General features: G+C 50.6%; 1 protein-coding gene across 8 annotated transcripts in view; it reads right to left on the minus strand.

Annotated features, from left to right (window-relative positions):
* Positions 1 to 1,626: 1,626 nt before the first annotated feature.
* The window catches only part of GRK4 (G protein-coupled receptor kinase 4), an 83,400-nt gene continuing 57,697 nt past the window's right edge, over positions 1,627 to 27,329 (minus strand). For 4 of the 8 annotated variants that reach the window (XM_059923703.1, XM_059923702.1, XM_059923697.1 and 1 more), the window contains 7 exons: positions 20,612 to 20,649; positions 9,530 to 9,619; positions 8,454 to 8,662; positions 4,269 to 4,406; positions 2,573 to 2,710; positions 1,975 to 2,103; positions 1,627 to 1,881 (listed from right to left, as the gene is read on the minus strand). In XM_059923703.1, the coding sequence (XP_059779686.1) occupies positions 1,849 to 1,881; positions 1,975 to 2,103; positions 2,573 to 2,710; positions 4,269 to 4,406; positions 8,454 to 8,662; positions 9,530 to 9,619; positions 20,612 to 20,649 (775 nt within the window). In that variant the 3' untranslated portion in view covers positions 1,627 to 1,848. Of the gene's footprint in view, positions 1,882 to 1,974; positions 2,104 to 2,572; positions 2,711 to 4,268; positions 4,407 to 8,453; positions 8,663 to 9,529; positions 9,620 to 20,611; positions 20,650 to 27,329 lie in introns of those variants that run through there. The other 4 variants (XM_059923704.1, XM_059923700.1, XM_059923698.1 and 1 more) reach the window with 3 other exon arrangements.

Below are 27,329 nucleotides of genomic sequence, written 5' to 3' on the forward strand. Positions count from 1 at the left end.
GGGAGGAGCCGCGGGCGAGGAGCAGGACCTCCGGCGCCGACGCTGCAGGGCCGGCACCCCGGCCTCTCCCCTCCTCCCCGCGGGGACACGCCGAGTCCCCGCCACAAGGCGTCCGCAGCTGGGGCTTTCTGGGCGGCACAAGTCCTCAAGGGGCCTTTCCCCCATCCAGCTTTAGTGAAAAGACAATCCAGCTATGCAAGCAGAAAAATGGCCAGACTCATCGGGCACGTTTCAGGGTGTGTCCCGCGTGGTTACTGCAGTTCACGGGCAGGATGCAGCCCCGGGCACGGCTCCGTGGCGCCGGCCGGCTGCGCAGCGAGCGCTCACCGGCTGGAGGGCAGCTCCTTCTCGCTGGGGCTGGCGTTGATGCAGCCCCGCACGACGGCAGAAGGCCTGTCAGGCGCCTTTCTGATGCAAGTCGCTGACCTGCCTTAAGTGGACGTGAAAACGTGGCGGGGGGTGCTGACTTCAAGGCAGGGAAACCCTTAAATTCCCTCCCGTGTGCTGCACGTCCTGCGGGCTGCTTGGTTCACGCAGAGACAGCGTCGCCCACGCGCCCTGCACTCACGCTGCCTACCCCGCCCCACGCTCACCACCCAGCTGAGCGGCGCGGGGTGCGCGGCTCCTTCCGGAACGACTGTATGGATTCCACCGGCCGGAGGTTCCCTGAAGGCCCCCACGGTGTGGACCGGAGAGGACTGGCACCGAGAGACACCCAGTCCCAGAGAAGGACGGGGTTAACTCCCGCCCAGCCCCCAGTTCGCAGAGGAAACGTGGTCACACACTCTGGGTCTATACTGAAAAACCATGGATGTTAGTGGACAACCTCGGCATCAATCCCTCGGGAACAGACGGGGTTCACGGCAGGATAATCCACTGGTCCAAGGAGACTTCGAAAAAATTCCTAAATTTAATGCTACCACAGAAAGTCTCTCCAAACCACTCTTCCATGTTCGAAAGAAAATCAGCTTTCCCTGTGATTGCGGCGAATGATGTGACAGCTCTAAGGACGAGAACACGGGGACTTCCCTGGTGGCCCAGGGGTTAAGATTACACCTTCCAATTCAGGGGACGCAGGTGTGACCCCTGCTCAGGGAACTAGATCCCATATGCCACGGGGCAACTAAGCCTGCGTGCCGCAACTACTGAGCCACAACTAGAGAGAAGCCTGTGTGCCCCAACGAAAGATCCCGCGTGCCGCAGCTAAGACCCAATGCAGCGGAAAAAAAAAAAAAAAGAATCAGAACACGTAAGGCAGGGGACTTCCCTGGTGGCGCAGTGGTTGAGAATCCGCCTGCCAATGCAGGCGACACGGGTTCGAGCCCTGGTCTGGGAAGATCCCACGTGCCGCGGAGCAACCGGGCCCGTGAGCCGCAATTACTGAGCCTGCGCGTCTGGAGCTTGTGCTCCGCAACGAAAGGCCGCGATAGTGAGAGGCCCGCGCACCGCGATGAAGAGTGGCCCCCGCTCGCCATAACTAGAGAAAGCCCTCGTGCAGAAATGAAGACCCAACACAGCCATAATAATAAATAAATAAATAAACAAATACTTTTTAAAAAAAAAAAAAAAAGAAGAAGAATAACAGTACGGTTAAAAAAAAAAAAAAAAGAACACGTAAGGCAGAAATTGAAATGATGTGCACTGTTTTATGGTTGTTCTACAAGATGCTGATTTCTGAGCCTAGTGTGAAATGCTTTGTCATCGACAAACAGATCTCCTTTCGAGTGTTGTAAGCCATTCCTTCTTTTTGCATCAGAACAGTTTTCATACCAGTAGCAAACATCATTGTGAGGATTCTTCTCGCTGGGCTCAAACTGCACCTTATGGCTGGCTTTCAAACTATGTAAATTATCTTATATAACAGGCACTGAAAAAAGAAAGCTGAACAAAGGAAGTTATACCTTGGTGAAATATTCCTTTTAACACATCACATTATAATGTGATAGTAATAATAACAACGTGTTTCACCCTTACCCCTCGAGTGAAGAGTCTGTGGAAGAAGCCCCTCTTCTGTTTGGGAGCTGGTTGATATGTCTTCTCTTCTGGATCTAAGGCCACATTTCCCCTTTCGTTGATGTCCTTGAAACATTCAGACTCGATCATCTGCATCCACAGAAGGGCAGGACAGACAAGTGGTGGAGACCCCACGCGGCCGGTCGGCATCGCCCACCCGGCCCCCAGCCCAGCGCTCGGCGGCCACTCCGGCCCCAGTCCTCGGCTCCTACTTCCCCTGCTTCCTGACCTCCTCTTGGGGGAGGTCACGTGGCCGCCAACGTGGCCCCCAAAGCAGTGAACTCCCGTCCAGCCAGCCCCGCTCAGGGAGCAGGACTCAGGGCGGCAAAAGCCCAGCAGACCCGAGAGGGCCACCTCTGTCCACCCCCCGTGAAGACACCAGGGGCAGTTGCCACATACAATTTTACCTCCGAACATGCACACGTGCGCACACGCAAATGGATGTGTATGTAAAATAGCTAAAAAGATATTTTAAAGAGGAAACTGTTCATTCTACACACATAAGGTTCTTCTTGGTCGTTGTAACTAGTTAGGCGGGCCGTGCTGCAATGGGCAGTACCTCGTTCTGCCAGGGGATGGAGACACAGCCCGTGACGAACTGGCCGTAGAAGGTGTAGTCGGTGCTGTCCAGGTGGATGCCCTTCACCCTGGAGAACTGCTCGATGTCCAGGACGTCCCTGCAGTAAACCGCCTGCGGCTGTCACCGAGAACAGAGAGGCGCCGCTGAGACGGCAGCCGCTGCGTCTGTTTCCCTCAGCGGCGCTCAGGACGCCTGGGAAGCCGCCGCACGCACACCTGCACCCTCCTTTCCTCGCCATCCCTCCCGGCGTGAAGCCCGCCCAATCCTCGCTCTAGGAACCCCCAGAGCCACAGGCCCCGCGGCCCGTCTGCTCCAGCTCCCCACTCTCTCGCCCACAAGCCTCCCGAGGCCCCGCCTTCTCTTTCCTGCACGGAAACGGGCCACAGCAGAGGCTGCAGATGGAGAAGGGCGGAGGGGGTGCCCCTGCTGGGACACGGCGGAGGAAGCCTCCAGCCCTCGGCCTCCCTCGCGCACGTGCCCGTCCGCCTGCTTGGCCCCCGTCTGCGCTGGGCAGGACCCCAGGCCCCCACCCCACCGGGCACTGGCGTCCTCGGGCGCAGAGTCAGGCCAGCAGGCGGGGCGTGTGGAGCCCGGGCCGCCGCCTCTGGAGCAGGGAACCCGGGGCGCGGGGACGCGTGCTCTGAGCGCCCGAGCGTGTGCACGACAAGGAGCGTGCCGATCCCGGGCCCCCGGTCAGAACTTCTGAGAGCAGCGGGGAGGTGGGAGCCGCCGAGCGGGCCGGCCCTCAGGAGACGGTGCAGGGGACGATGGGGAGGCCCGAGGCCAGGCCGGAACCCCATCCTGCGCCCCTGTCAGGCTGCCTGACGCCCTCAGACGCTGCTGACAGGGGGCCCCCAGGCCCTCTGGTTAAAGGCAGGAGAACCCCCGGAACAGCCCCAGCGCCTCTGGCCCTCACTCCCCAGCCGGCGCCCTCCTCAGGGAAGGCTGCAGCCCGCGGCACCCAGGGCCTGGTGGAAAGAAGGCTCCGAGAAGCCCCGGCTGGGTTTTCCTTGTCTTGGAGCTGGTCCTCCCCGTGACTCTAGTACCTGGAGCCTCGGCCAGCAGGTGGGAGGGCGCTTTGAGAACGAGCGCAAAGGGAGAAGCTGCTGTCACGACACATTCCACGTAAACACAACGAATCCTGACTTGTACGACTAAAACTATTTTAACCGCACGTCTCAGGCCCATCATATCCTGCGGAATGATCGAATCTCCACGTTTCCATCACAGGCCTGCAGCAGCTCAAGGCCAAAGAGGGGCCTGCTCCGGCCCAGCTCCGACGTGCACGGGGCCTGCTGGGCACTGGGGACGTGGCCTCGTGTGGGCCCCGCCACACGCTCACCAGGAGGCTCGAGCGGCCACCCCAGGGCCCTCAGTGTGCAGCCAGGGCCTTGCGAGACCCGGCGTGGGGAAGCGCATTCCGGACGGGGGACGGGGCCGCGGAAACGTGGGGGCCCTGGCGGGGCGCCCCGGGGAGGGTGTCGCGTGCTGCTGAGGTTTCTGAGCACGGCAGTGACCTGGGTGGGCTCCACCAGCCAGGGCGGCAGCGGGCCGGGAGGCCGTGAGGACGGGCCAGGGGGCACTGAGGGCAGGACGGGTGGTCCTGAATCTACCTGGAAAACATCCGCTTTCTCAGACACCCCAGCACCCCGCTGCTCTTTGGCAACACACTTACGTCAGGACGGAAAGGGGGGTCTAACATGTGGGCCTCCAGCCTCTTGAAGTTAATGTCCCTGAACACAGGGTGGCCCTTGACTTCAGCCACTCCTTCGCCCCTGCAGCCCAGGCGTTGCTTGGGATCCTTGGTGAGTAACTGTGGAAGGGGAAAAATGGAGTCAATTGAAGCTCCAAGGCTAAAAAAGAAAACCCAGAAAAGCTCCATAATAATGGCCAAAGAATTCGGGGTGGCAAAGAGCACCTCCACCTAAACAAAGTCACTCAAATTCCAAAGCAACAACCAAACCTCGTTACTTCAGATTTTACTGATTTAGAATACGTAACGCTTCAAAAAGGAGTTGAAACTGAAGTTTTGCCTTTGAGCTATCAATAGAGTTGGCTAAGTAAATCCTTAAGAAAAGTTTACCCATGTAAAAATTAGGGGAATTTTTTTCAAGAAATAGAAGCTCTTGGGAACTTCGCAGACACCACTTTCATGCCAAGTTATGTTGCTGATTAGAAACTATTTTAATCTATTAATTAAACAGATCACTAAGGACCTCAGATGAGGCAAAAATTTAGCAAACCTAGTTCTAAAAGTTGTATATTCTTAAAATTAATAGAAAGTGTCTCTTTCAAAAGTATTCCTTACTTATACATTTAAACAGGCAGACCTCGGAGATACCGCGGGTTCGAGTCTAGACCACCACAGTTAAATGATTATTGCAATAAAGCAAGTCACACGAATTTTTTGGTTTCCCAATGCAAATAAAAGTTACGTTTACACTCTACTAGAGTCTGTTAAGTATGCAATAGCATTATGTCTAAAAATATTGTACATAATTAAAGAATAATGCTGCTAGGAAAACAGTGGCAATAGACTTGCTCAACACAGGGCTGTCACAAACCTTCAATCTGTCAAAAACACACTATTTGTGAAGCACCATAAAAGTGAGGTATGCCCACTATTGCCAAAAGTTCAGATAGGCCTTCTTCCACAATTAGCAGTCAAAGAGGTCTGCCTCTGCTCAAAGCGACACAGGAAAGGTCTGGGCCTCCAAAACCTAGCCTAGGCCGGGGGCTGGGAAGCTGCAGCCGGGGGCTGGGAAGCTGCAGTCCAGGGCTGTATCGCACCAGTGCCTGCTTCTGTAAATAGGGCTTTGTGGGAGCAGAGCTGGCCCTTAGCTCAGGGGTCTGTGGCTGTTTGCACTGCAACGGTGAGCTGAACAATGTGAGAGAGACCTGCAAAGCCCCAGTGACACCACCTGGTGCCTCACAGGAACGCTGGCTGACCCGTGGCCTCGACTCCCAGCCAGCACCCACGTTCGGCTCCCGGCTTGTGTGCGACGCCCCTGCACACACCTGCAGCCCCCGGGCCGGGCCCCGCCTGCTCGGCCGTGCCGCACACACACCGAGGCCGTCTCTCAGCCAAGCTGACTCCTACCAGACACCACCGATGGGAATACACCTGTGTAGTTGCTCAGTGCCGGGCTTTCCTGCGGGACTCAAGCTTCTGCAGGCAGCTGCCGTGGGAACTCCAGCACCGAGCCAGGGCGGGGCTCAGTAAGACAGGCTTTCTTAATTAAGACCAGACCCGAACACTGTGTCAGGCCAGATGCAATGACGGCACCGCGGGGACTCCATGCCTCTGTCAAGCCTGCTGCCAACTCACGCGGTCCAGGGGCCTGACCAGGCAGCGCCGGGCAGCGGAAGGCACCTTGTGCCCGTGCTGCCTGCTGCCACTGACTACGGGACACCATGGAAATCAACTTTTAATTTTTCCACCGTGAGGCTCTGAGAATATCCTAGAAAGCCACTGTGGGGATGAAATGAGAAAACAGAGAGCTCTGAAAATGGCCCAGCGGTACCCAACACCAGGTGTCACGGCAGGGGCCCGGCAGGGACGGGCAGAGGAGGCCAGAGACCTGCAGAGGCGGGCAGTCCCCTTCGCGTGCCCTCAGTGCCGGGCCACATCCCGGACCCCGCAGGTGCCCACGCTCCCCCCCTGTGCCCTGTTCACATCGACCTTGCACCTGAGCTGGCCTCTCCTCCACGCCCTGTCTGTTGGAATTTCACAGGCTCTCTAAGAACTAGCTGTTGCCCCTCTCAGCAGTTACCAAGGATTCACGTGGGACTAAACACTTCACGCGCACTCTTTCATTTTATCCCGCTGGCAATTCTATAAGGTAGAAATTATCCACCGTCCGCATCTTCTAGATGAGAAACCCGAGACCCGGAAGGGTGAGCGCGTGGTGGCGGGATGCTGGGCCTCAACCCCGGGCCCTGAGTCTCCCTGAGTCACAACGCTGGGCTTCACGCAGACACCACCATCTTTCCCACGAACAGCACACCTTCATCCTGAAAACCCTGAAGCCTTTGCTTCTATCTTGTTTACGCACCCGTCAAGCTCTGCTTTTGACTCTAGCTGCTTTCGTGTTATTTTAGGCCTGCCATTCAACTGTGCGCTCCCGGGGGGCCGGCCGCACGTCTCACATCTGTATGCTCCTGCAGCCCCATCGGACTGTCGCATGTGAGCAGACACCGGGTCAACATTTACCAACCTAACAGCAACAGCAGGGTGGCCAGGAGGCGGTCACGGAGCAGCTGACTGAACGCCGTCAGCTCCAAGCACGGTGCGCAGCCCGAGAAAGGCCACCAGCACACGTCCCTTCACACGTGGACACAAAAGGAGAGGGATCCCGAGGTAATTCGTCCCCAGCCAGTGTCCACTCCCGCAAGTTACCGACGCACCGGCTGACCCCAGCACCCACTGGGGGACCACGCCCCGCCCTCTGTGGCCGCCGTCCAGTGTGGTCCTGCGTCCCCCACCCTGCCACCCCCCCCGTCAGCCCTCCCCCCGCGGCGCGCGCCCCCGTGTGTCTAACTCCGGCAAGGAGCCCGCCTCCACCTGCCCCGTGTCCGCACTCTCCTCTGTGACCCGCTCACACCCACGGTCGCTCCTCCAACCGCCCCTCTGCACCCACCCAGCCCCGCGGCCTCTCTCCGGCTTCTTCAGACCCGCTTAAGCGAGCCCGACTCCCCGCCTGCTGCGAGCTTCGCGCGTCCGGCCTGCCGGGCGCGGGCGGCAGGAGCACGGCACCCAACCAGCCACCGACCCCCCTGGACGCCCACGCGGCCCTTGGCGCGCCGGAAGCACCCTCCCTTCTCCGCACACCTCCAGCGGCTCCCTCCCACCCTCGCGCGCCACAGGAGGAGGGGACAAGCTGCCCGCCCCGCACCGAGTCCCCGCCTCCGCGCCGGGGCTCTGCTGCAGCCCCTCCCCGCTCCGTGCACGGCTCACAACTCCTGCGGGCGCGGCCTTCCCGTCCACCCGGAGTCCGACGCCTTCTTACTCGCTCTGCCACCACCCAGGGCTCAGACTCCCACCTGAATCTCCACAAAGCCCGGGCCGGCCCCCCTCCTTCTGTCCCGTGGGTCTCTTCCCGGGAGTCCCGGCGCATCAGCCCCCGGCCTCCTGCCCCTGTGCGGTCCCTCCTCCCCACCCCACCGGGCGGCCAGCCCCTCCCACCTCCCGGCTGAAGATCCCCGACTCACAGGCCACCTCCCCTCAGTGGGTGAGAGCACCGGGCTTGGGGGCAGAAGGGCTGGGATTACTGCCTGTTTTACTCACTGCCGGGGAAGGTCCCATGGGGGATGCTCAATAAATTCTCGCTGGATGCAAATGAATTTTAAAATGTGCTCAGAAAATCCTAAGTGTTGGCTTAAGAGAAGTGAAGTGACAAGGAGAGCCTCTCTCATCCCCTTACTGCCAGGACGGCCTGGGACTGACAGTGCCAGGCACGTGGCAGGCCATCGGGTCAGGGTGTCTATAGGACCACAGTCCCTGGCGACCAGTTAAAGGGAGTTCTGAGGAACGTGGGCAGAGAGAAAAACCTCACCGCTGCAAAGCACCCTGAAGATTCTGTTTCATGTTTAGCGTCCTGTGAAGTTGGCCAGCTGTGCCCTAAACAATGGCCCGACACCACCCTTCCCTCTCAGCAGCACCTTTGGGGAAAGCAAACAACGAACTCTGCTCTGCGTGATCAGAAACCCCTGCGAGGAAGGCCCTGTCCCTGGCACCGGCGAGCATCAGGTGGCCCCTCCTGAGCCCTACGGAGGGAGGGCTGGGTTTCCCCAGTCGCCAGTCTGAACGCGGGCGGTCAGAAGCCTAGCCCCGCTCCCGCCCTCCCCGAGCCCGACCCACCAGGCTGCAGATGGACTTGGCGTCCTCGGAGAACTTCTCGGAGTACCGCTCAGTCTCCTCCTTCACTCTCCGCTCCGCCTCCTCCCTGTTAACCTTCTCCTTGAATTTTCTGAACGGAGAATGTCCCTGAATCATTTCGTACATCAGACAGCCAAGTCCCCACCAATCAGGACTAAATGTATACCTTTCACGATTGAGAACTTCGGGAGCTACATAACAAACACAGGAAATTTAAATTAAATTAAATGTCCTCATACTTAATTCCAAACAACACATTATAAATTTAATGTTTGTTACCACAGGGATGACCCTCGCAAACATGTTAAGTCAAAGAAGGCAGACACAAAAGGCCAAAGAGTGCGTGAGTCCGCCTATACGAAACAGAACAGACACGTCCACGGAGACAGGAAGTAGATTAGCGGCTGCAGGGCTGGGGGTGGGAGGTGAGGAGTGGGGAGTGATTGCTGACAGGTGCGGGCCTTCTTCTTTGAGGTGATGAAAAAGTTCTGAAATCAGACAGTGGTGATAGTTGCTCATCTCTGTGAACATACCGAAATCCACTCAACTACACACTTAGGGTTGGTGGATTTTATGGCATATGAACTGCATCTCAGTAAAGCTGTTATTACAAACCATTCCTACTACTCGTGGAGTAACTACCGTGGGGAAACCCCGCCTCCAAACAGGCAGAGCCAGGCCCCCGGGCGCCCCTATTCCGTCAGAGTAAGACTCCAGCAGCAGGTGACAGCAGCCACAGTGGAATGGGGGGAGGGTAAGTGCGGGACTCAGCAGAGGCCCTTAGGGTCCCTTATGTCAGAGGCTCCTCCGCGTCAGGCTGGGTCACTGCTCTGGAGCTGTGCGAATAACTTCGACAACATTGGGAGGGGTGTGCGGGGCCAGTGAGCAGTGAGGAGGCCCGCTGTCCTGTCCCTGCTCTGGCCCGTCAGCAGAGAGGAGGGCGGGCCGGGGGGCAGGTACGCTCCCCAGCAGCGGGCCAGGGCTGACCCCAGGTCCCTTCCCGTGTTCAGTTCTCTGTGTCCTGAGGGCGGGGGCCTGAGCACCCCCATGTAGCGGACCCATGTAGCCGAGCGTTCCGACTCTTCCTTGGATGGTCTCCCCTTCCGGGATCTCCACGGCTAAACCAAGATCTGAAATCCGGATGTGTCCTGCGTGTGGCCAAATACATGAGACAAATCACAGGGGGCGAGCTGACACTTTACCAATAAAGAATGGAAAAAAAATCTAAAACACACTGATGGAAATTATAGCAATTCATACTTGGAAACATTTAAATATAAAATTACATTTAGGGAATTCCCTGGCAGTCCAGTGGTTAGGACTCCACGCTTTCACTGCCAAGGGCACGGGTTCAATCATAAATAAATAAATAAAAATAAAAAATACAAAAAATAAAATTACATTTAACTTTTCCACATTTAGTAAAATCCTGTCATGTGTTCAGTTCCACTACCCGCAGGAAAATAGATTTATGCCTGGCTATTGATCAGGAAGCCCTTTATCCATAGACAACCACAGGATAAGATAGGAGCATTACGTTTGTTATTTTATTTCCATATAACTACCAGACACATAAATAAAACTATAATGGAGGACTTCCCTGGTGACGCAGGGGTTAAGAATCCACCTGCCAATGAAGGGGACACAGGTTTGAGCCCTGGTCTGGGAAGATCCCACATGCCATGGAGCAACTAAGCCCACGCGCCACAACTACTAAACCTGAGCTCTAGGGGCCATGAGCCACGACTACTGAGCCCGCATGCCACAACTACTGAAGCCCGTGCGCCTAGAGCCTGTGCACAACTACTGAAGCCACCGCAATGAGAAGCCTGCACACCGCAACGAAGAGTAGCCCCCGCTCACTGCAACTAGAGAAAGCCCGCGCAGCAATGAAGACCCAAAACAGCCAAAATTAAATAATTAATTAATTTAAAAAAAAACTATAATGGATACTATATTAACTATGAAACAGCAAATAAACACTCCCTGCCAGAACACCAAGAGGCTTATACACAGGGACAACAAGAGACAAATAATATGGAGTTTTTCTCTAAAGAACAAATGGTAATAGTGTCAAGGAAATAATAAATAAAATGAAGGAACTTCATTTAAAAAACTGTCATGTGTTAATGCCTTTATATAGGAAGATTAAAATAGTTATCAATTTCCTTGTGAAAATAATAAATCATAGAGAACATTCTTTTGAGTGTCTAGAAAGAGAAACCAGCCCTGGAGGCAGGCGCCCTGTTCAGCCCACTCACCACCATATCCCCAGCTCCTAACACTGTACCTGGTGTCTTGTAGGTGCGTGACAAATATTCATGGAATAAAGTAGATAACTAATGAGAACCTACTATATAGCACAGGGAACTCTATTCAATGCTCTTTGGTGACCTCAATGGGAAGGAAATCTAAAAAAGAGGGGATAAATGTATACATATAGCTGATTCACCTTGCTGTACAGCAGAACCAACATTGTAAATCAACTATACTCCAATAAAAATTAATTTAAGGGGCTTCCCTGGTGGCGCAGTTGTTGAGAATCTGCCTGCCAATGCAGGGGACACGGGTTCGAGCCCTGGTCTGGGAAGATCCCACATGCCACAGAGCAGCTGGGCCCGTGAGCCACAATTATTGAGCTTGCGCATCTGGAGCCTGTGCTCCGCAACAAGAGAGGCCGCGATAGTGAGAGGCCCGCGCACCACAATGAAGAGTGGCCCCCGCTTGCCACAAGTAGAGAAAGCCCTCGCACAGAAATGAAGACCCAACACAGCCATAAATAAATAAATAAAATTTTAAAAAAAATTAATTAAAAAAATGTATGAAAGAACTGAATGAATCAACCAATAAATATTTGCAGAACACTAAAAATATGCAACATGCCCTCCAAGGCATTGAAAAGAGTTTTAAACAGTCTCCGTTGTGCCCCCCAACAGGAAGACTAACCTTTGGCCTGGCCAGCTCGGTGGCCTTGCCCGCATGCCCGCCCGCCTGGGAAGGAAGGAGGGTAGAGGGCTTAAGAGCACACCCAGAGCCACACAGCCTGGGTCTGAGCCCCAGCTCTGCCATTTGTTACTGTGTCTCAGGTTCCTCCTTTCAAACACAAAGATTCTCTCCATAACGCACCTTTCACGTATTTCATGTCTAAGCAGAGGACTGGCATGTTGTGAAACTTTAAGTATCCCTGGTCTTATTTTTTTAAATTAAAGTGTGTTTTTTAAATTGAGAAATAAAAAGTAGAACTACTGACAAACTGACGAAAACTCCAGGTCTGAGAACACAGTCTGCTGGTGGGGCCCGCACAGGCACGAGAGCGACCCAGATGTCTGGCAACACCGTGCGTGAGTGCAGCCCTTGCCTCGCGCTCCCACTATTCCTTGCGATAGATTCCCGAGGAAACGCTCAAAGAAACAAGAAACGGGAAATGCCTCGACACAGGCTGCACCCTGCAGCACTGACAAACCAGCAGGAGCCTGGGGACAGCCCCCCACCTATCGGTGGGGACTGGGCACATCAAGCCTGCTCTTCTGCTGGCACTTAGTGCTGTAGAGTGATCTCTGCTTAAAAAAAAAAAGGGGAGGAAGATAGTGTAATTCTGTTACTGTCATTAGGAATTAACGTTTTCAGCGTTAGGGTAAAAAAACCACAAAAGTGAAATGAAGAAGTTGATGAGACTTGGAAATATCAATATGAATCCATGATGAATATTTTCTTTAAAAAGGAACAGCACATTTTTTTCTCTGTCCACGGAGCAGGTCTAGGAAGAATGACCAACAGCGCAGCAATGAGCAACCTCAGCGCCCACACGGTGGCCTCACGATGCGGCTTTCCGCACAGAGGACCGGGGCCCTCTGGAGAAATGGTGGATCCCAGGTCTGGGTCAGCACATGGGCAAGACAATCCTGGAACATCTCCTTACAGCAGAAGACAAGGAAGTTAGCAAAGACTACTGGACACCCGCTGGCCAAAGACGGGACAGTCTCAACATCAAAAGGAATGATGACTCCAAAGGCCCGTAACGTATATAAGTGTTTAGTCCACACATTCATAATGACACCAAAACAGAAAAAACAAAAACCTCGTTTGTCATCCTGGAGAATGACAGAGAACTAACATAATATTCTGAGAAATGAAAATAAAGGGAAGTATTCAAGTGTTTCCTCTGCTTTTCCTGAACAAACAGGTAAACAACTGTTTTTGTTTTTGTTTTGGCTGCGTTGGGTCTTCGTTGCGGTGTGCGGGCTTCTCATTGCGGTGGCTTCTCTTGTTGTGGAGCACAGGCTCTAGGCGCGCAGGGTTCAGTAGTTGTGGCACATGGGCTCAGTAGTTGTGGCTCGCAGTCTCTAAAGTGTAGGCTCAGTAGTTGTGGCGCACGGGCTTAGTTGCTCCGTGGCACGTGGGATCTTCCTGGACCAGGGCTCGAACCTGTGTCCCCTGCATTGGCAGGCGGATTCTTAACCATTGTGCCACCAGGGAAGCCCCAGGTAAACAAATGTTGATGAGGCAAAGTTCTTTTTTACAGATGAATCCCAACAAATAAGAGCAAAAGGAATGACAGCGTAAGACTCTCATCATTTTATCGTGTGGTGAGCCCACTGGAATGATGTATCCACTGAGTGAAAGGCTGGTGGGAACTGGATAATGGATGGATCAGGCTGACAGCAAAGAGAGACACTCCGCCATCACACGCCTCCTGATGTCACGTAACAGGAAGGACACACCAAGTTTGCTCACCAACGATCAAACCTGGACCTAGTCTAGCCTCCAGCTCTAACTACTGGCTTACAGGAAAAACGAGGATAGGGAAGGTGCTAAATCCAGAGCATGGGAAATTCTATAGCACAAACGTCTGTGGACGTCTGCCAGGGCTGCCATAAAAAGTACCACAGACCAGATGGCTTAGACAACAGAAATTTATTTCTTCACAGTCTTGGAGGCTGGAAGTCCGAGATCAAGGTGTTGGAAGGCTTGGCCTTTGTCCCCTTTCCCTGTGTCTTCACATCTGTCTTCCCACCGTGTGTCTGTCTCAGTCTCCTGTTCTTATAAGGACACCAGTCATATCGGATTAGAGCCCCCCGCAAAGACCTCATTTAACCTAAATTATATCTTAAAAGACCTTATCTCTAAATACAGTCACATTCTGAAGGACTGGGGGTTAGGGCTTCACCACATCAATTTTGGAAGGACACAATTCAACCCATAACACCTGGTTTCACAAATAAATGACAAAAAGAAGCAGGGAGGAGGAACCTATGAAGTTACAAAAGACCCAACAAGATATCAACCAAATCTAATGTAGACTTCATTGGACATTAAATACACAACTATAAAAACACTTATGAAATAATTAAGGAAGATAAAGCCAATGGGATATTAGGTGATATTAAGGAATCATTAAATAGTTTTGGATTTAATAATAGTATTGTAGGGACATCCCTGGTGGCGCAGTGGTTAAGAATCCGCCCGCCATTACAGGGGACATGAGTTCGAGCCCTGGCCCGGGAAGATCCCACATGCCACGGAGCAGCTAGGCCCGTGCGCCACAACTACTGAGCCTGCGCTCTACAGCTTGCGAGCCACAACTACTGAGTCCGCATGCCACACCTACTGAAGCCCACGCACCTAGAGTCCGTGCTCCGCAACAAGAGAAGCCACTGCAATGAGAGGCCCGCGCACTGCAACAAAGAGTAGCCCCCGCTCACCGCAACTAGAGAAAGCCCGCGTGCAGCAACGAAGACCCAACACAGCCATAAATAAATAAATAAATAAATTTATTTTAAAAAATAGTATTGTATTTATATTAAAAACAGTATCTGTATCTTTCATAAATATTTTTATAGATAGAAGAATATGATGCATGGGATTCCCTTTAAAACCACCGTCAATAATAAAATGCTTCTGGTTTTTACAAAAACTATTTATCCCAGTCTTTAGGGATATATCTATTTCATAAAAATAGGAAGGCCTCTATAGAAAATATAAGCATGATAAAGTTTTCTTTGTTATCTCAACCACAAGATGAATTTCACAAACCAAATCCCCCTTAATTTATAAGCTTGCAAAAAAGACTGCTTCCATATTTAGGATGGACAAATGGTAAATGTACCTCACAACGTAGAATAGATGATAAACAGCTTTTTTAAAAAATCTAAATTGAATCCAAATGTCAAGTTCTACTTTACAGACGAAAACAGAAAACCTAATAAGCTGTCTATAAGGGAAGTGAGGTACTTACAATCCTGTTACTCTTATGTTCTATGGCTTACTGGTGCAAATTAGCTCTTCGGAATTTTAATTCTAAGATAGTAAACATCCTAAAATCAATTGCATTTTTTAAGTCAGAGAAACTAAAGTACAGCTAGGATTACATTTTTAAAAATTAAAAGAGTAAGAAAACACCAAGAAAAGATTAAAAGTCTCCTGAAATCAAGAAAAGCAAAACAAAGCTTTGTCATTCCTTTCTATGCTTAACTGGAACGGGACCAGGTCCCTGGTGTATAAAGAACAAGTAACACAGTAATTGCCACAGACATGATGCTGAGCGCCTGCCTCAGGGCAGGATGGAGAAGGCCACGGCGGGCCTACGCTGTTACTGGCCACAACTAGGAGCCACGTGACCAGCCTGGATGGACCAAAACGTCTGAGCAGGAGATCCACGCAAAGGCGCCCTGCTGGGGCAGCAGGTGTTTCCCTCAGAAGCATTTGCAAAGCCTGGTCAAGCCAGAGGCTGCTGTCTGGGAACGGGGGACACACAGAGGCTCTCCAGCCGCTCCCACCTGGATGCCTACCGAGGCTGGGAGCAGCTGGATGCCGAGAACGGAGACTTCTGAACCCCTGGAGACTGCTGTAGGGACGGAGACACCAGCTCGGATTCCGACGCTCGCGCGGAGTGCGCCAGAGAGACCGTGCTGGAGGTGAGGGGCCTCCTCAGAATCCAGCAATCCAGGTCCTTACCTGGAGCATGCTGTGCCCAAGCTGGATTTATTTCAGGAATGAAAGATTAGTTTAACACTGGAAAATTAACTGGTGGATTAACTATATTAAAAGGAGAAAAGAACAACATACAGTCATTTTGGTAGAAAAAAGCACTGACAAAATTCGGCCACCATTCATTTTTTTTTAAAAGGAAAATTCTTAAATCTGAAAGAGAATTTCTATAAAAATACTACAGCGGATTTCATACTTCATGGTGATACACTGAAAGGCTACCCCTGAGATCAGAAATAAGGAAAGAATTCCCACTATTACAACTTCTATCCAACATTGTATTGAAGGTCCCATCCGGTGTCACGAGGCAAGAAACAGAAACAAAAGGCTGAAGAATTGGAAAGGCAGACATAAAGTGGCCAAGTGCAGATGGCATGATGGTGTCTGCAGAAAATCCAAAGAGTCTACAAACTTTTAGAATTCAGTGGATTTAACATGGTCACTGGATATAAAGTCAATTGCAATTGTAACCAAAAGCACAAACCATCGAAGAAAAAATTGATAAGATGGACCTCATTAAACTTAAAAACATTTATATTTGTTAAAGGAAAGGACTGGTATCAAAAATAAACACAGAACTCTTAAAACTCAACAATAAGAAAACAAACAACCCAATTAAAAATGGACAGAAGACCTGAACAGATACCTCACCAAACAAGATAAACATCTGGCAAGTCAGCATATGAAAAGAGGCTCCACATCCTGTCATCAGGGAAACGCAAATTAAACTAGATCCCACTCCACCCACACCTGTCAGAACGGCCGGAATCCACAACGCTGACAGCGCCACGTGCTGGCGAGGAGGCGGAGCAGCGGGAACTCGCATCGCTGCCGCTGGGAACGCAGAATGCTGCAGCCACGCTGGAAGACAGGTTGGTGGCTTCTCACAAAACTAAACATGCTCTCACCACACGATTCAGCAATCCCACTCCTTGGTACTTACCCAAGGAAGCTGAAAACTTATGTCCACATAAACTTTACACAAATATTTATAGCAGCTGTACTCACAGTTACCGAAACTTGGAAACCACCAAGATATCCTTTAGTAGGTGAAAATAAATAAACTTTGGTCCATACAGACAGAGAAATATTACTCAGCGCTAAAAAGAAATGAGCTAACGAGGCATGAAAAGACGTGGAGGAACCTTAAATGCATGTTATTAAGTGACAGAAGCCAATCTGAAAAGGCTACAGACTGTGTGAGTCCAAATCTACGACATCTGGAAAAGGTACATCTATGGAGACAGTGACAACATCAGTGGTTGCCAGGGGTTGGGGGTGGGGGAGGGATGAACAGGTGGAGCACAGAGAATTTTTAGGGCAGTGAAACTACTCCATAAGATACGATAATGAACATATATCATTTCACACTTGTCAAGACCCACAGAATGTGTAAAACACAGAATGAACCCTCATACATGCTGTGGACTTCAGTTAATAATACTGTACCAATATCGGTTCATCAGTTGTCACAACGTCTCACACACTAATGTAAAATGTAAATCCTAGGGGAAATTGTATTTTGAAATACCAGCAACAGGTAAATAGAAAATGAAGTTTTAAGAGCAATACCATTAAAAGACATCAAATAACAGAAATGCGTAACAACTTTACAATGAAACTACAAAGTGATATTGAGAGAACTTAAGAGACCCAAATGCGTAGGACTGTATACTAGGTTCATAAATTCAAAGATTCGATATTAATTAATTCTCTGAAAATTATTCTATAATTCAATACAATTTCAATCAAAATCCCAATACCTTGTTGCTTTTCCCTCTAGAAATTGACCAATTATAAAAAATCATCTGGAAATGAAGGAGTCTAAGAATAGCTCAGGTAATCTTGAAGAACAGTAATGATGCTGGAGGACTTGAACAGAAATCAAGACTCACTAGAAAGCTTCAGTGGTTAAGTGCTATGGTGCTGGTTCAAGGATGAATAAAATGACCAAGGAAACTATAGGGTCCAGAGACAGATCCACACATATAGAGACACTAGATTTATGTAAAATGTGACACTCCAAAGAAAAGGGGTATAGATGATCTTTGCAATGAATGGTGTTAGTTAACTGGTTATATATTTGAAAAAAATGTGTCAACCTCTACTTCATATCATGCACAAAAATCAGTTCCAGAGGGACTACAGAAGTAAATGGGAAAGATAAAACAGTAATATATTTATTTATTGATTGATTGATTTTTAATTTATTTATTTAATTTATTTTTGGCTGTGTTGGGTCTTTGTTGCTGTGCGCAGGTTTTCTCTAGTCGTGGAGAGCAGGGGCTACTCTTCGTGGTGGTGTGCATGATTCTCATTGCAGTGGCTTCTCTTGCTGCGGAGCATGGGCTCTAGGCGTGCGGGCTTCAGTAGTTGTGGCATGTGGGCTCAGCAGTCGTGGCTCACGGGCTCTAGAGCACAGGCTCAGTCGTCGTGGCGCACGGGCTTAGCTGCTCCGCGGCATGTGGAATCTTCCCTGACCAGGGCTCAAACCCGGGTCCCCTGCATTGGCAGGCGGATTCTCAACCACTGCGCCACCAGGGAAGCCCAACAGTAATGTTTTTAGAATAAAACATAGAACATTTTGAGGTTCAGGCGAAGATTTCTTAAACAAAACACAAAAGCACTAAACACATTGAGTCCAGGGCAGCTGCGGACCGTGAGTCCTGAGAGAAGAGAAACAGCGAGCTGGGCCCTACAACCTTCTTGGCATCCCAGCCGGGAGCAACCCTCAGGTCTCAGCACAGGACGGGGGACCCAAGCAGAGCGGACGGCCTTGCTAAGCTGAGAAGACGGAAGTTAGAACATGGGAGAGATAGGTCAGCTCAAGTTTGTGGGATAACGTTCTGGAGAGGAGGGACCCATGCAGAGAAAGATCTGCAAATATATGCACGGAGTTTTGAGTCCACTTAAAAAAAAAAAAGATTTTTAATAAGCAATATATTCACATTATACTACAATGAACACTACTACAAAGTAATAGTGAGAGAAACTGAAGGAGCCCCAAATATATAGAACTGTAGACTATGTTCCTAAATTGGATGATCCAATATTAAGGTGTTAGTTCTCCACAAGTTTTCTATAGATTCAACACAGTTCCAATCAAAATACCAGCATGTTGTGGGTGTTTTGGGATTTTTTTGTTGTTTTTTTGCAGAAATTGCATTGTATACTAAAAACATATATAAAGGTGTCAGTATGACTGGAAAGTCTGCTCCCCCATGCTATTTTAACTCTTAATAGTTTCTTTTTATTTTTTATAAATTTATTTATTTTTTATGTATTTATTTTTGGCTGCGTTGGGTCTTCGTTGCTGCACGTGGGCTTTCTCTAGTTGTGGCGAGTGGGGGCTACTCTTCATTACGGTGCGCGGGCTTCTCATTGCGGTGGCTTCTCTTGTTGTGGACCACGGGCTCTAGGCGCGTGGGCTTCAGTAGTTGTGGCATGCAGGCTCAGTAGTTGTGGCTCGCGGGCTCTAGAGCGCAGGCTCAGTAGTTGTGGCGCATGAGCTTAGTTGCTCCACGGCATGTGGGATCTTCCCAGACCAGGGCTCAAACCCACGTCCCCTGCATTGGAAGGCGGATTCTTTACCACTGGACCACCAGGGAAGTCCCAACATACCTTAATTTCTAAACATGTTCGTGGCAAATCTTTTAGATGTTTTTGCACTTCAAAAAAAAAAAAAACCCTTTGGTTGCAGCTTACTGCTCCTTTTTAAAAAAATTAATTAATTAATTAATTAATTTTTAGCTGCATTGGGTCTTCGTTGCTGTGCGCAGACTTCTCATTGTGGTGGCTTCTCTTGTTGCGGAGCATGGGCTCTAGGTGCACGGGCTTCAGTAGTTGCAGTGTGTAGGCTCAGTAGTTGTGGCTCAGGGGCTCTAGAGCACAGGCTCAGTAGTTGTGGTGCACGGGCTTAGTTGCTCCGCGGCATGTGGGATCTTCCCAGACCAGGGCTCGAACCCGTGTCCCCTGCATGGGCAGGCAGATTCCTAAGCACTGTGCCACCAGGGAAGTCCCTCTTCATAGTTTCTAATGACTCTTTTTTTGTGTCTTTACGTATATACGAGCAAATACAAATATCCCTGATCATTTCCCCCTTTTTACACAGAGGAAGCACACTGCACGCTGCTCTCACCTCACTCTTTCCCGATTAACAACATCTCCTGGAGACACTCCTCATCCCCACACGGGGCATGAATCCCCGCTCTGGTTAACAGCACAGCACGCGGAATGAACCACGGGCTCAGAGCCCAAAGCTGTGAACATGCCCTTGGGCAACACTCTTCTAAATCTCAGCATCACCTCCCACGAAGCGAGACTCCACTCCCTCCGCACAGGTGGCTGCTCTGTGCTCACGTGTCAGGCACCACGCGGGAAGCACGCGGCAGAAGCGTCAGAGGAGTCTTTGCACTGAACGCGCCCCACGTCCGCCTTCAGGATTCTTTGCCCTCAATACCGCCGCCCCTCTCCTCCTCTGCAGGAGCCACGCTGGCCTGGGCTCATTCTCCACTGGACCGTGAGAGTCCTGAGACAACCCCAACAATCCCCTGAAGACAGCTCCCTCCCGACGCCACCCCGGGGCCGCTGGTCAACACCTGGCCGCAGTGGGCCTGCCTGGGGGCCGTCCATCCTCCGGCTGCCCCCGAGGGCCCCCAGCCCCACGCCTGCTCCTACCCATGCTCTGCTGGGAGGGCGGCCCCCGAGAGTAGCCAGGTGTTTAGGAGGGCATGGACACACCACTGAGAATAAAGCAAGAGGTGGGCGAACAGCAAGAAATAAGGGAGGGGAAAATGTTCTTCCTTTGAGTTTAACTGAAAATTAGAACCATCTCTGCTTCTTGCCTAGATACAGGGGAATAACGATGACATCTCCATTCTATTTTTTTTTGGCCACACCGCACGGCTTGTGGGATCTTAGTTCCCCAACTGGGAATCGAACCCAAGCCCCATGCGGTGCAAGCGTGGAGTCCTAACCACTGGACCGCCAGGGAAGTCCGTCCATTCTGTCCTTAAACGAGCACACACCGAAGGGCGTCCCCTCCTGTTGCGGCTCCCCCTCCGCACTAACTGGCCAAGTGTGCACTAACTTTCCGTCCCCGAGTCCCTGTTAACAAAGTCTATGCTGTGGACGGGAAAGGCTCGCTCACTCACCATGATCATCGAGGAGAATATTCTCAGGCTTTAAGTCTCTGCAAGGGAAGAAACAACAACAGAAAGTCAGTTATCCGGAATTTGATGCTGGGATCCGTCGGCACCAGCGGAAAGACCCACAGACACCCCTGTGCTCTGAGCAACGGCAAGAAAGGCAGGTAACAGAACCCCGTCTGTGGGTCCAGCGGTGAGCCCTTGGTGTCGTCACGAGGCTCCAGTGGCCACATGAAGGAGGAAGATCCTACAGACAACGTTCACAAAGCGCACCGTTCTGCAGACTTCAGGGAAGACGTCCCGGCTGTGAGACGCGCAGCCCCGTGGTGAGGGGTTAGCCCCTAAGGAACGCGGCTCCATTTCTCTCGTCATTAATATACTGCTTAAAATGTCAACAACTGAACATTCCCCATACTAGAAGAATTCCGTCTGGGGGGTCAGACAGGCATGGATTCAGATCCCGGCTCTGCCACTTACCAACTCTGTGGCCTCAGCCTCTCCAAGCCTGTGTCCTCACCTGCAAGACACAGCGCCCAGCAGCCGCCCACTGCCCAGGCTGCGCAGGGTCTGGGCAAGACCAGGCCTCGTGGCAGCGAGCACATAACCCGCAGCAGTGACTACTGATTGCGAAGGCAGGGCGACGCCACAAACTTCAAATAAGTGTGTCCCACCAAAGACGACAATATCTTAAGTGTGATATCTCAAACTACTTGTCTTTTCCCTTAGAGAGAAGAAAATTCGTTTTCAAAGGATTTATATTTAACTCTGATTTCAAGTGTGGCCCTGTCACAAGAGTCCATCTTCCTGAGCACCACCCCCCCATCTGTGGCCGCGTCACTGGAACCTACAGAGGGGACAGAGCCAGCAGCAGCGAGCAGCTGCTCAGAGGAGGCTGGTCTCAAGGGGGCGCTCCCAGCCCACCCGCCCAGGGGCTGCAGTGACTGTAACGCCTCCCGGGGTCAGAAACCACACCCCAGAAGAGACACGAGAAGTTATCCTGCCCAGAAGCTCAGAGAATCAAGAATGTGGGCATGGGTCGCTGCAGAGAGACATTCTCTGGAAAGACGCCCCTGCCACCGTCACTGGTCTCCCTGGGGAGCAGAGGGGCGGGAACGGGTGTCTTCTGCTTGCACTGCCCAGCCATGTGCACACCCTTGTTTTTTCTTTCATTCTTTTCTGTATTTAAAAAATCCTAGGAAATGCAGTTGAAAACAAAGTAACCCTCCCTGTATGCAACATTCACAGCCGCACTCCACATCAGCAGGACAGCTGCCCACCCACCTTACTTCAAACGTCTCTCGAGACCCCCTAGAGCCCCGGTGCTCTGAGCGAGGGCCTGCACCACTCGGGAGCTGGCTGGAAGCAAATCGAGGGCCCGCCCGAGACCTGCTGACGGCCGACCCGCATCCTCGCCTGGTCCCGGGACCGGCTCGTTGAAACGTGAGAAGCCTGACCTAACAACTGCCGCCAGTACCACTCTCAGCTCTCAGGTCCAGCGCCAGCCACCTGCTCCGAAAGGAGGTGCGCCGTGTGTACTGCGCAGAATAATCACGGTGGTAGCAGTAATGGTGTCAGCTAACTCCTCCTGAACGCTCTCCGGATGCCAAGATGTGTGCTTAAGCATTTGACACGCACCGACTCCTGCGACTGTCACAGCATCTCTGGAGTACGTCCAGACACTCTTGGGCTGTAGCTAAGTCAGCGGGTCACTAGGATGCCAGACGGCAAGCTGGGACCAATCCCAAAGCCGCCATGCTCCCACCCTGCCCCACACCACACACTGGGTATGTGTCCTTTCCTGAACCTTCCCTCAAAAACCACTTCTGCAGGCTTTTCATCAGCCTCGCAGTTCTGTTCACATCTCTCTGAGTTTGGGCCCAGGGCGCTCAGCGAGAGAATGCCTCACCACGGCTGAGGTCACTCACCCCCGGGGCTTGGTTTCCTCAACCATCGAGTGAAAGGGTTTTACCAGATGATCTTTTCAGCTCCTTTTGTATTGAAAAGTGATGCTCTAATCATAACCTTAAGCCAGGAAGAAAAACTAAGTTCAGCACATACACGAGGGTCTGACCAAAGCTGAGGATGAAAGGAGATAAGGTTGTCTTCTGACTTTTTTACACCATCCCCCAACCCCGGTGCTGTCCTGCTGCCTGGTGTGTAACTGGTGTGCTCTCAGGCCGTTTAAAAGTCACCTTTACCTCCATCTCCCGGTTCCCTGGAAACTCGGGTTGCTGGCTTCGTGCCCTTCCTCTTCTTGTTAAAAGAGTACTTTCCCATCTGGATCCCATTTCCCGGCCTGCTACTGGGTCATGAGTTATCAGGAAATGGCGAAGTTGAAGACGATTTCTGGAGACTGAGGCCTGGTCCACGGCTCACGGGGGGGCCTGCCCTCCCCGGCGCCCTCTGTCTCCCACGATGGCCTCAGTCACCCAGCCCCTCCCGGGAGGGAGACGTGAGCAGATGTGGGGAGGACCCGCTGGCAATAAGGTGGGGAGAACAGCACGGCCACAGGGAAGGCGTCTAGAGCTCTGGCCTAACCAGCACTTTAGTGCGGCCTAAACAGTTCAACCACGGTGTTGAAAATTGGCTCTGCTCCAATGCAAAGGCATCTGGAGCAATGTTCCTGGTGGGAGCGTGACGAGAAAACAGCCATCTTGAGTTGGTGCCCAGGCATGTCACAGTATGACAACCTGCTCACACCTGAGTCTAGATAAGACAGAGATGGCCCACTGGCCTCAGGGCAAGACTCTGAGGTCCTGGTCAGTCAGTGGCCCCGTCCAGAAGGCCGACTGACCTAAGAGAGCCACCAGGAAACGGGCTTCTTAGCTACTATTGCTTTTAGAGAACCAATCCCTAAGAGGCAGAAATGTCCAATCTGGAAGAATGTGGGTCATATACAGATTAGCGGTCCCTATAAACATTAAAATCTGCCATTTTTACTATAAACGTCCATGTTTCAAAAAGGGTAGAAAACAAGAGAGATCATCCTTTGAAGCACTTATCATAAATGGTAATTATATCTCCACTTACATGTTCACCCACACACAGCCCTTCTAGCTTATAAGCTTCCTGAGGACAAGGACCTCAAAATCTGATGTGTCCCCAGGACGTGCTTCAAGCACACAGCTCAGGAGCATATAAACCTAGGACTCAATACATATTTCTGGAATGAATAAATGAACCTGTCAGCTACTGATCAATCTAATGTGATAGCAATAATCTGTAGTGTCTAAAGGCCTGCATGACCCAATTCAGTACTGAAACAAATTACAGGTCTGAACTGTTCCCCTCTCCCCATTGTTCTCCTGCACACCAGCTGCATTCTCCTTAGAGTGGGGAAGATTCACCTGCTTTCCAATCCACAATTCATCCAATGCACAGCTAGACGTCCCCCACCCTTAGTGTAATTTCTAATGGCATTTTCTCTTGATCATTTCCAACTACAGCATTCCAGACGAGTGGAAGTGTCATGATTCAAATCTTGTTTAATACAGGATGAGTCAGAGTCAAGTCTCTTCGGAAATGTAACAATCCAACCAAGAAGAGGTTCCGCTTGCCCCTCCTGTTACGGAAAAGAGGGCAGAACACAGGACCTCACCGGGTACCCATCTCTCACCAGGAAGGTACATGGATGTGATGCCTTCCTCACAAGACTGTTGGGAAGATGAGATGACAGTGCACGTCAAAGCGCTCTGAAACTGTTACGTGTTCTACTAGTGACTGTTATTGGTATCGATTTTGACCGAAGCCAGCAGCATTTTTTGCTACTCATATCAGAGGGGGTGGTTTTCTCTAAGCACAGTGATACATGGAAACAAAGCCAGAGTTCAATGTGTTCTCCATGATGAGCTCCGACTCTGCAGGAATCACCCTGCCTGAGTCACCCCTCCTGCTGGTGGACACGGACGCTGCTGTGTAACCACATGTGAGCACCCAGCCCCAGGTGCATCTCCAGGGACCCTACGCTGAACACACCTCCTCCCAAAGCAACGGCTGCGTCCTTCCTCCTCTAAGAAAGCAGGAGGTGGAGCTTCGGTTTTAAATAATTACAAATCTTAACAAACCCCACACTCTTCCCAGAAGCCAACCTAATCACTCTGAGTCACACGTACCCACCTCGCCGCATAATGTCGCTCTCACAACACAAAGAAGCTGTTTCTGATCCTTCAGAAAGCCACCTGTCAGCTCACTCCCAACTCCCATGAGTAGCGCAAAGTATCCAAATGCACCCAGAACTCCTGAAAGATGCCGTGGTGGTCAGGTCCAGTGCCAGAAAAACACCTGGTCTGAACGCTGGAGAGACCATCTCACTAGAGTCACTTTTAGGACAAGGAGATTATCTTCCAGAATTTCATTAAACCATAAATGATTCTCCTGGACTCCACAGCCACTTCCAGTTTGTGGATGTAGTATGAGCCCTGCAGACTGGTTTTCCTCTTTTTGGAAAGCAAGTGCCCGACTTGAGCTTTGGTCGCCGAGGCACCCACTTGAAAGAGGGCTACCTCTAATAAACACACCGCCAGCCACTGCCCGCACCCCCACTGAGGCGTCTTTTTTTTTGTTAGAGAGACCTTGGTTGATTTCCATAAATGACCACCTGGGTGCCTTGCCTTTTCTCTTCCTGTGCTTTAAATTCTCGCTCTCACATTTTACATTCACCAGTAAACGGTGAGCCCTTGAAACCCTAGGCACCTACTCTAGACCCCAATAAAAGTAGACTCCCAAGCCCACGCTCATGCTTCTTCCCCTGCCCCACCTGGCTGTAATTTCCAGGCCCTGTAAGTAATAAACCTTGTCTCTTTCAACGTCTCCTGACGGTTGTTGCTGAGGGTGCAATCATAGTAAGACCCACAAGGCGGGTCCAGCCACAACGCTGGTTACCAGTGGGCTGAGACTGGCACGGAACAGCGGGTGTATCAGAAAAAGAGCGACCATGAAGCTGTCGCTGCAGAGAAACACCTTGATAAGGTTCTGGATTAGAAATTTTATTTTCCACCAAGACAATGCAAAATAATTGATTTAATGGTTGAGATAAGGAACAAAATTTAACTCCCAATCTGAGAACTGAACTTGTAACCTAAAGAATCTATGCAAAGAGGGCTTCCCTGGTGGTGCAGTGGCTGAGAATCTGCCTGCCGATGCAGCGGACACGGGTTCGAGCCCTGGTCTGGGAAGATCCCACATGCCGCGGAGCAACTAGGCCCGTGAGCCACAACTACTGAGCCTGCGCGTCTGGAGCCTGTGCTCCGCAACAAGAGAGGCTGCGACAGTGAGAGGCCCGCGCACTGCGATGAAGAATAGCACCCGCTTGCCGCAACTAGAGAAAGCCCTAGCACAGAAACGAAGACCCAACACAGCCAAGAAATAAAAATAAATAAATTAAAAAAAAAAAAAGAATCTATGCAAAGAGAAAATGCAAAACAACACCAAACCTAAGTAAGCGAGTAGTAACCAAAGGCCTTCTCGTCTACTGAACATCCCTGAGAAACGACAGCCTCCACGTGCCTCACAATAAAAGGACGACAGTCTTCGGCTTGACCCTATAGTATACAAGCTCTGTAAACTATAGCTCAGATTCTGCCTCTGATAGTGACATTAGGATACCTGATGAGAGAGCTGGCCTCTGGGACATCAATCTCAAATTGCTTTCTCTATATTCACCGTCTATAAATACAAACAACATTTACCAGGCAGATTTTTAACTATCGATTGTTCCAGTCTGTTTCAGAAGACTCATGAGGGTGCACTGACTCAAGGTTTTGTACATCTATCCAAAACTTCCCTCTCATGAAGTACCAACAGAAGCAGCAGGATTCTAGTGTGGGGGGGGGGGGGAAATAAACATACACGGGCTCTACTGTCTTTATTCACAGACGACATGATTCTGCATGTAGAAAACCCTAAGGAATTCACAGTAAACTCCTAAAGCTAATGAGAGTTCAGCAAGGACACAAGATCATTACCCAGAAATCGATGGGATTTCTACATACTAGCAATAAACAATCCAAAATGAAATTAAGAAAACAATTGCATTTGAAATACTAACAACAAGAATCAAACACTTAAGAATAAATTTAACCAAAAAAAGTACAAGACTTATGTACTGAAAACTACAAAACATTCCTGAGAGAAATTAAAGAACATCTAAATAAATGGAAAGACATTCTGTGTTCATAGATCAGAAAATTCAATATGGTTAAGATATCCATTATCCCCAAATTGATCTATAGATTCAATGCAATCCTTAGCAGGCAAAATATACATACATACATATATATACATATACATATATATATATACACACATATATTTCTTTTTTTTTTACAGAAAGTGACAAGCTGATCCTAACATTCATATGGAAATGCAAAGGACCCAGAATAGCCAAAATATCTTGAAAAAGAAGAACAAACTCAGAGACTTCATACCTCCCAATTTCACAACTGACTACCAAGGTGCAGTAATCAAGACAGTGTAGAACAGGCGGGAGCACAGACACAGACCAACGGAATAGAACTGAAGGAGTCCTGAGTTCTCCCACCCTCTAGCCCCTGGCAACCACTTTTCTACTCTATTTCTATGAGTCTGACTTTTTTTTTTTTTTAGCTATGTACCCAGGAGTGGGATCTCTGGGTCATATGGGTGTTCTATTTTTAATTTTTTTAAAGGAAACTCCATACTGTTTTCCACGGTGGCAAAACCGAAAACATTTTCAGAAGCCAACTCT

This window comes from Balaenoptera ricei, chromosome 5, assembly GCF_028023285.1.
Source record: "Balaenoptera ricei isolate mBalRic1 chromosome 5, mBalRic1.hap2, whole genome shotgun sequence".
NCBI lineage: Eukaryota > Metazoa > Chordata > Mammalia > Artiodactyla > Balaenopteridae > Balaenoptera > Balaenoptera ricei.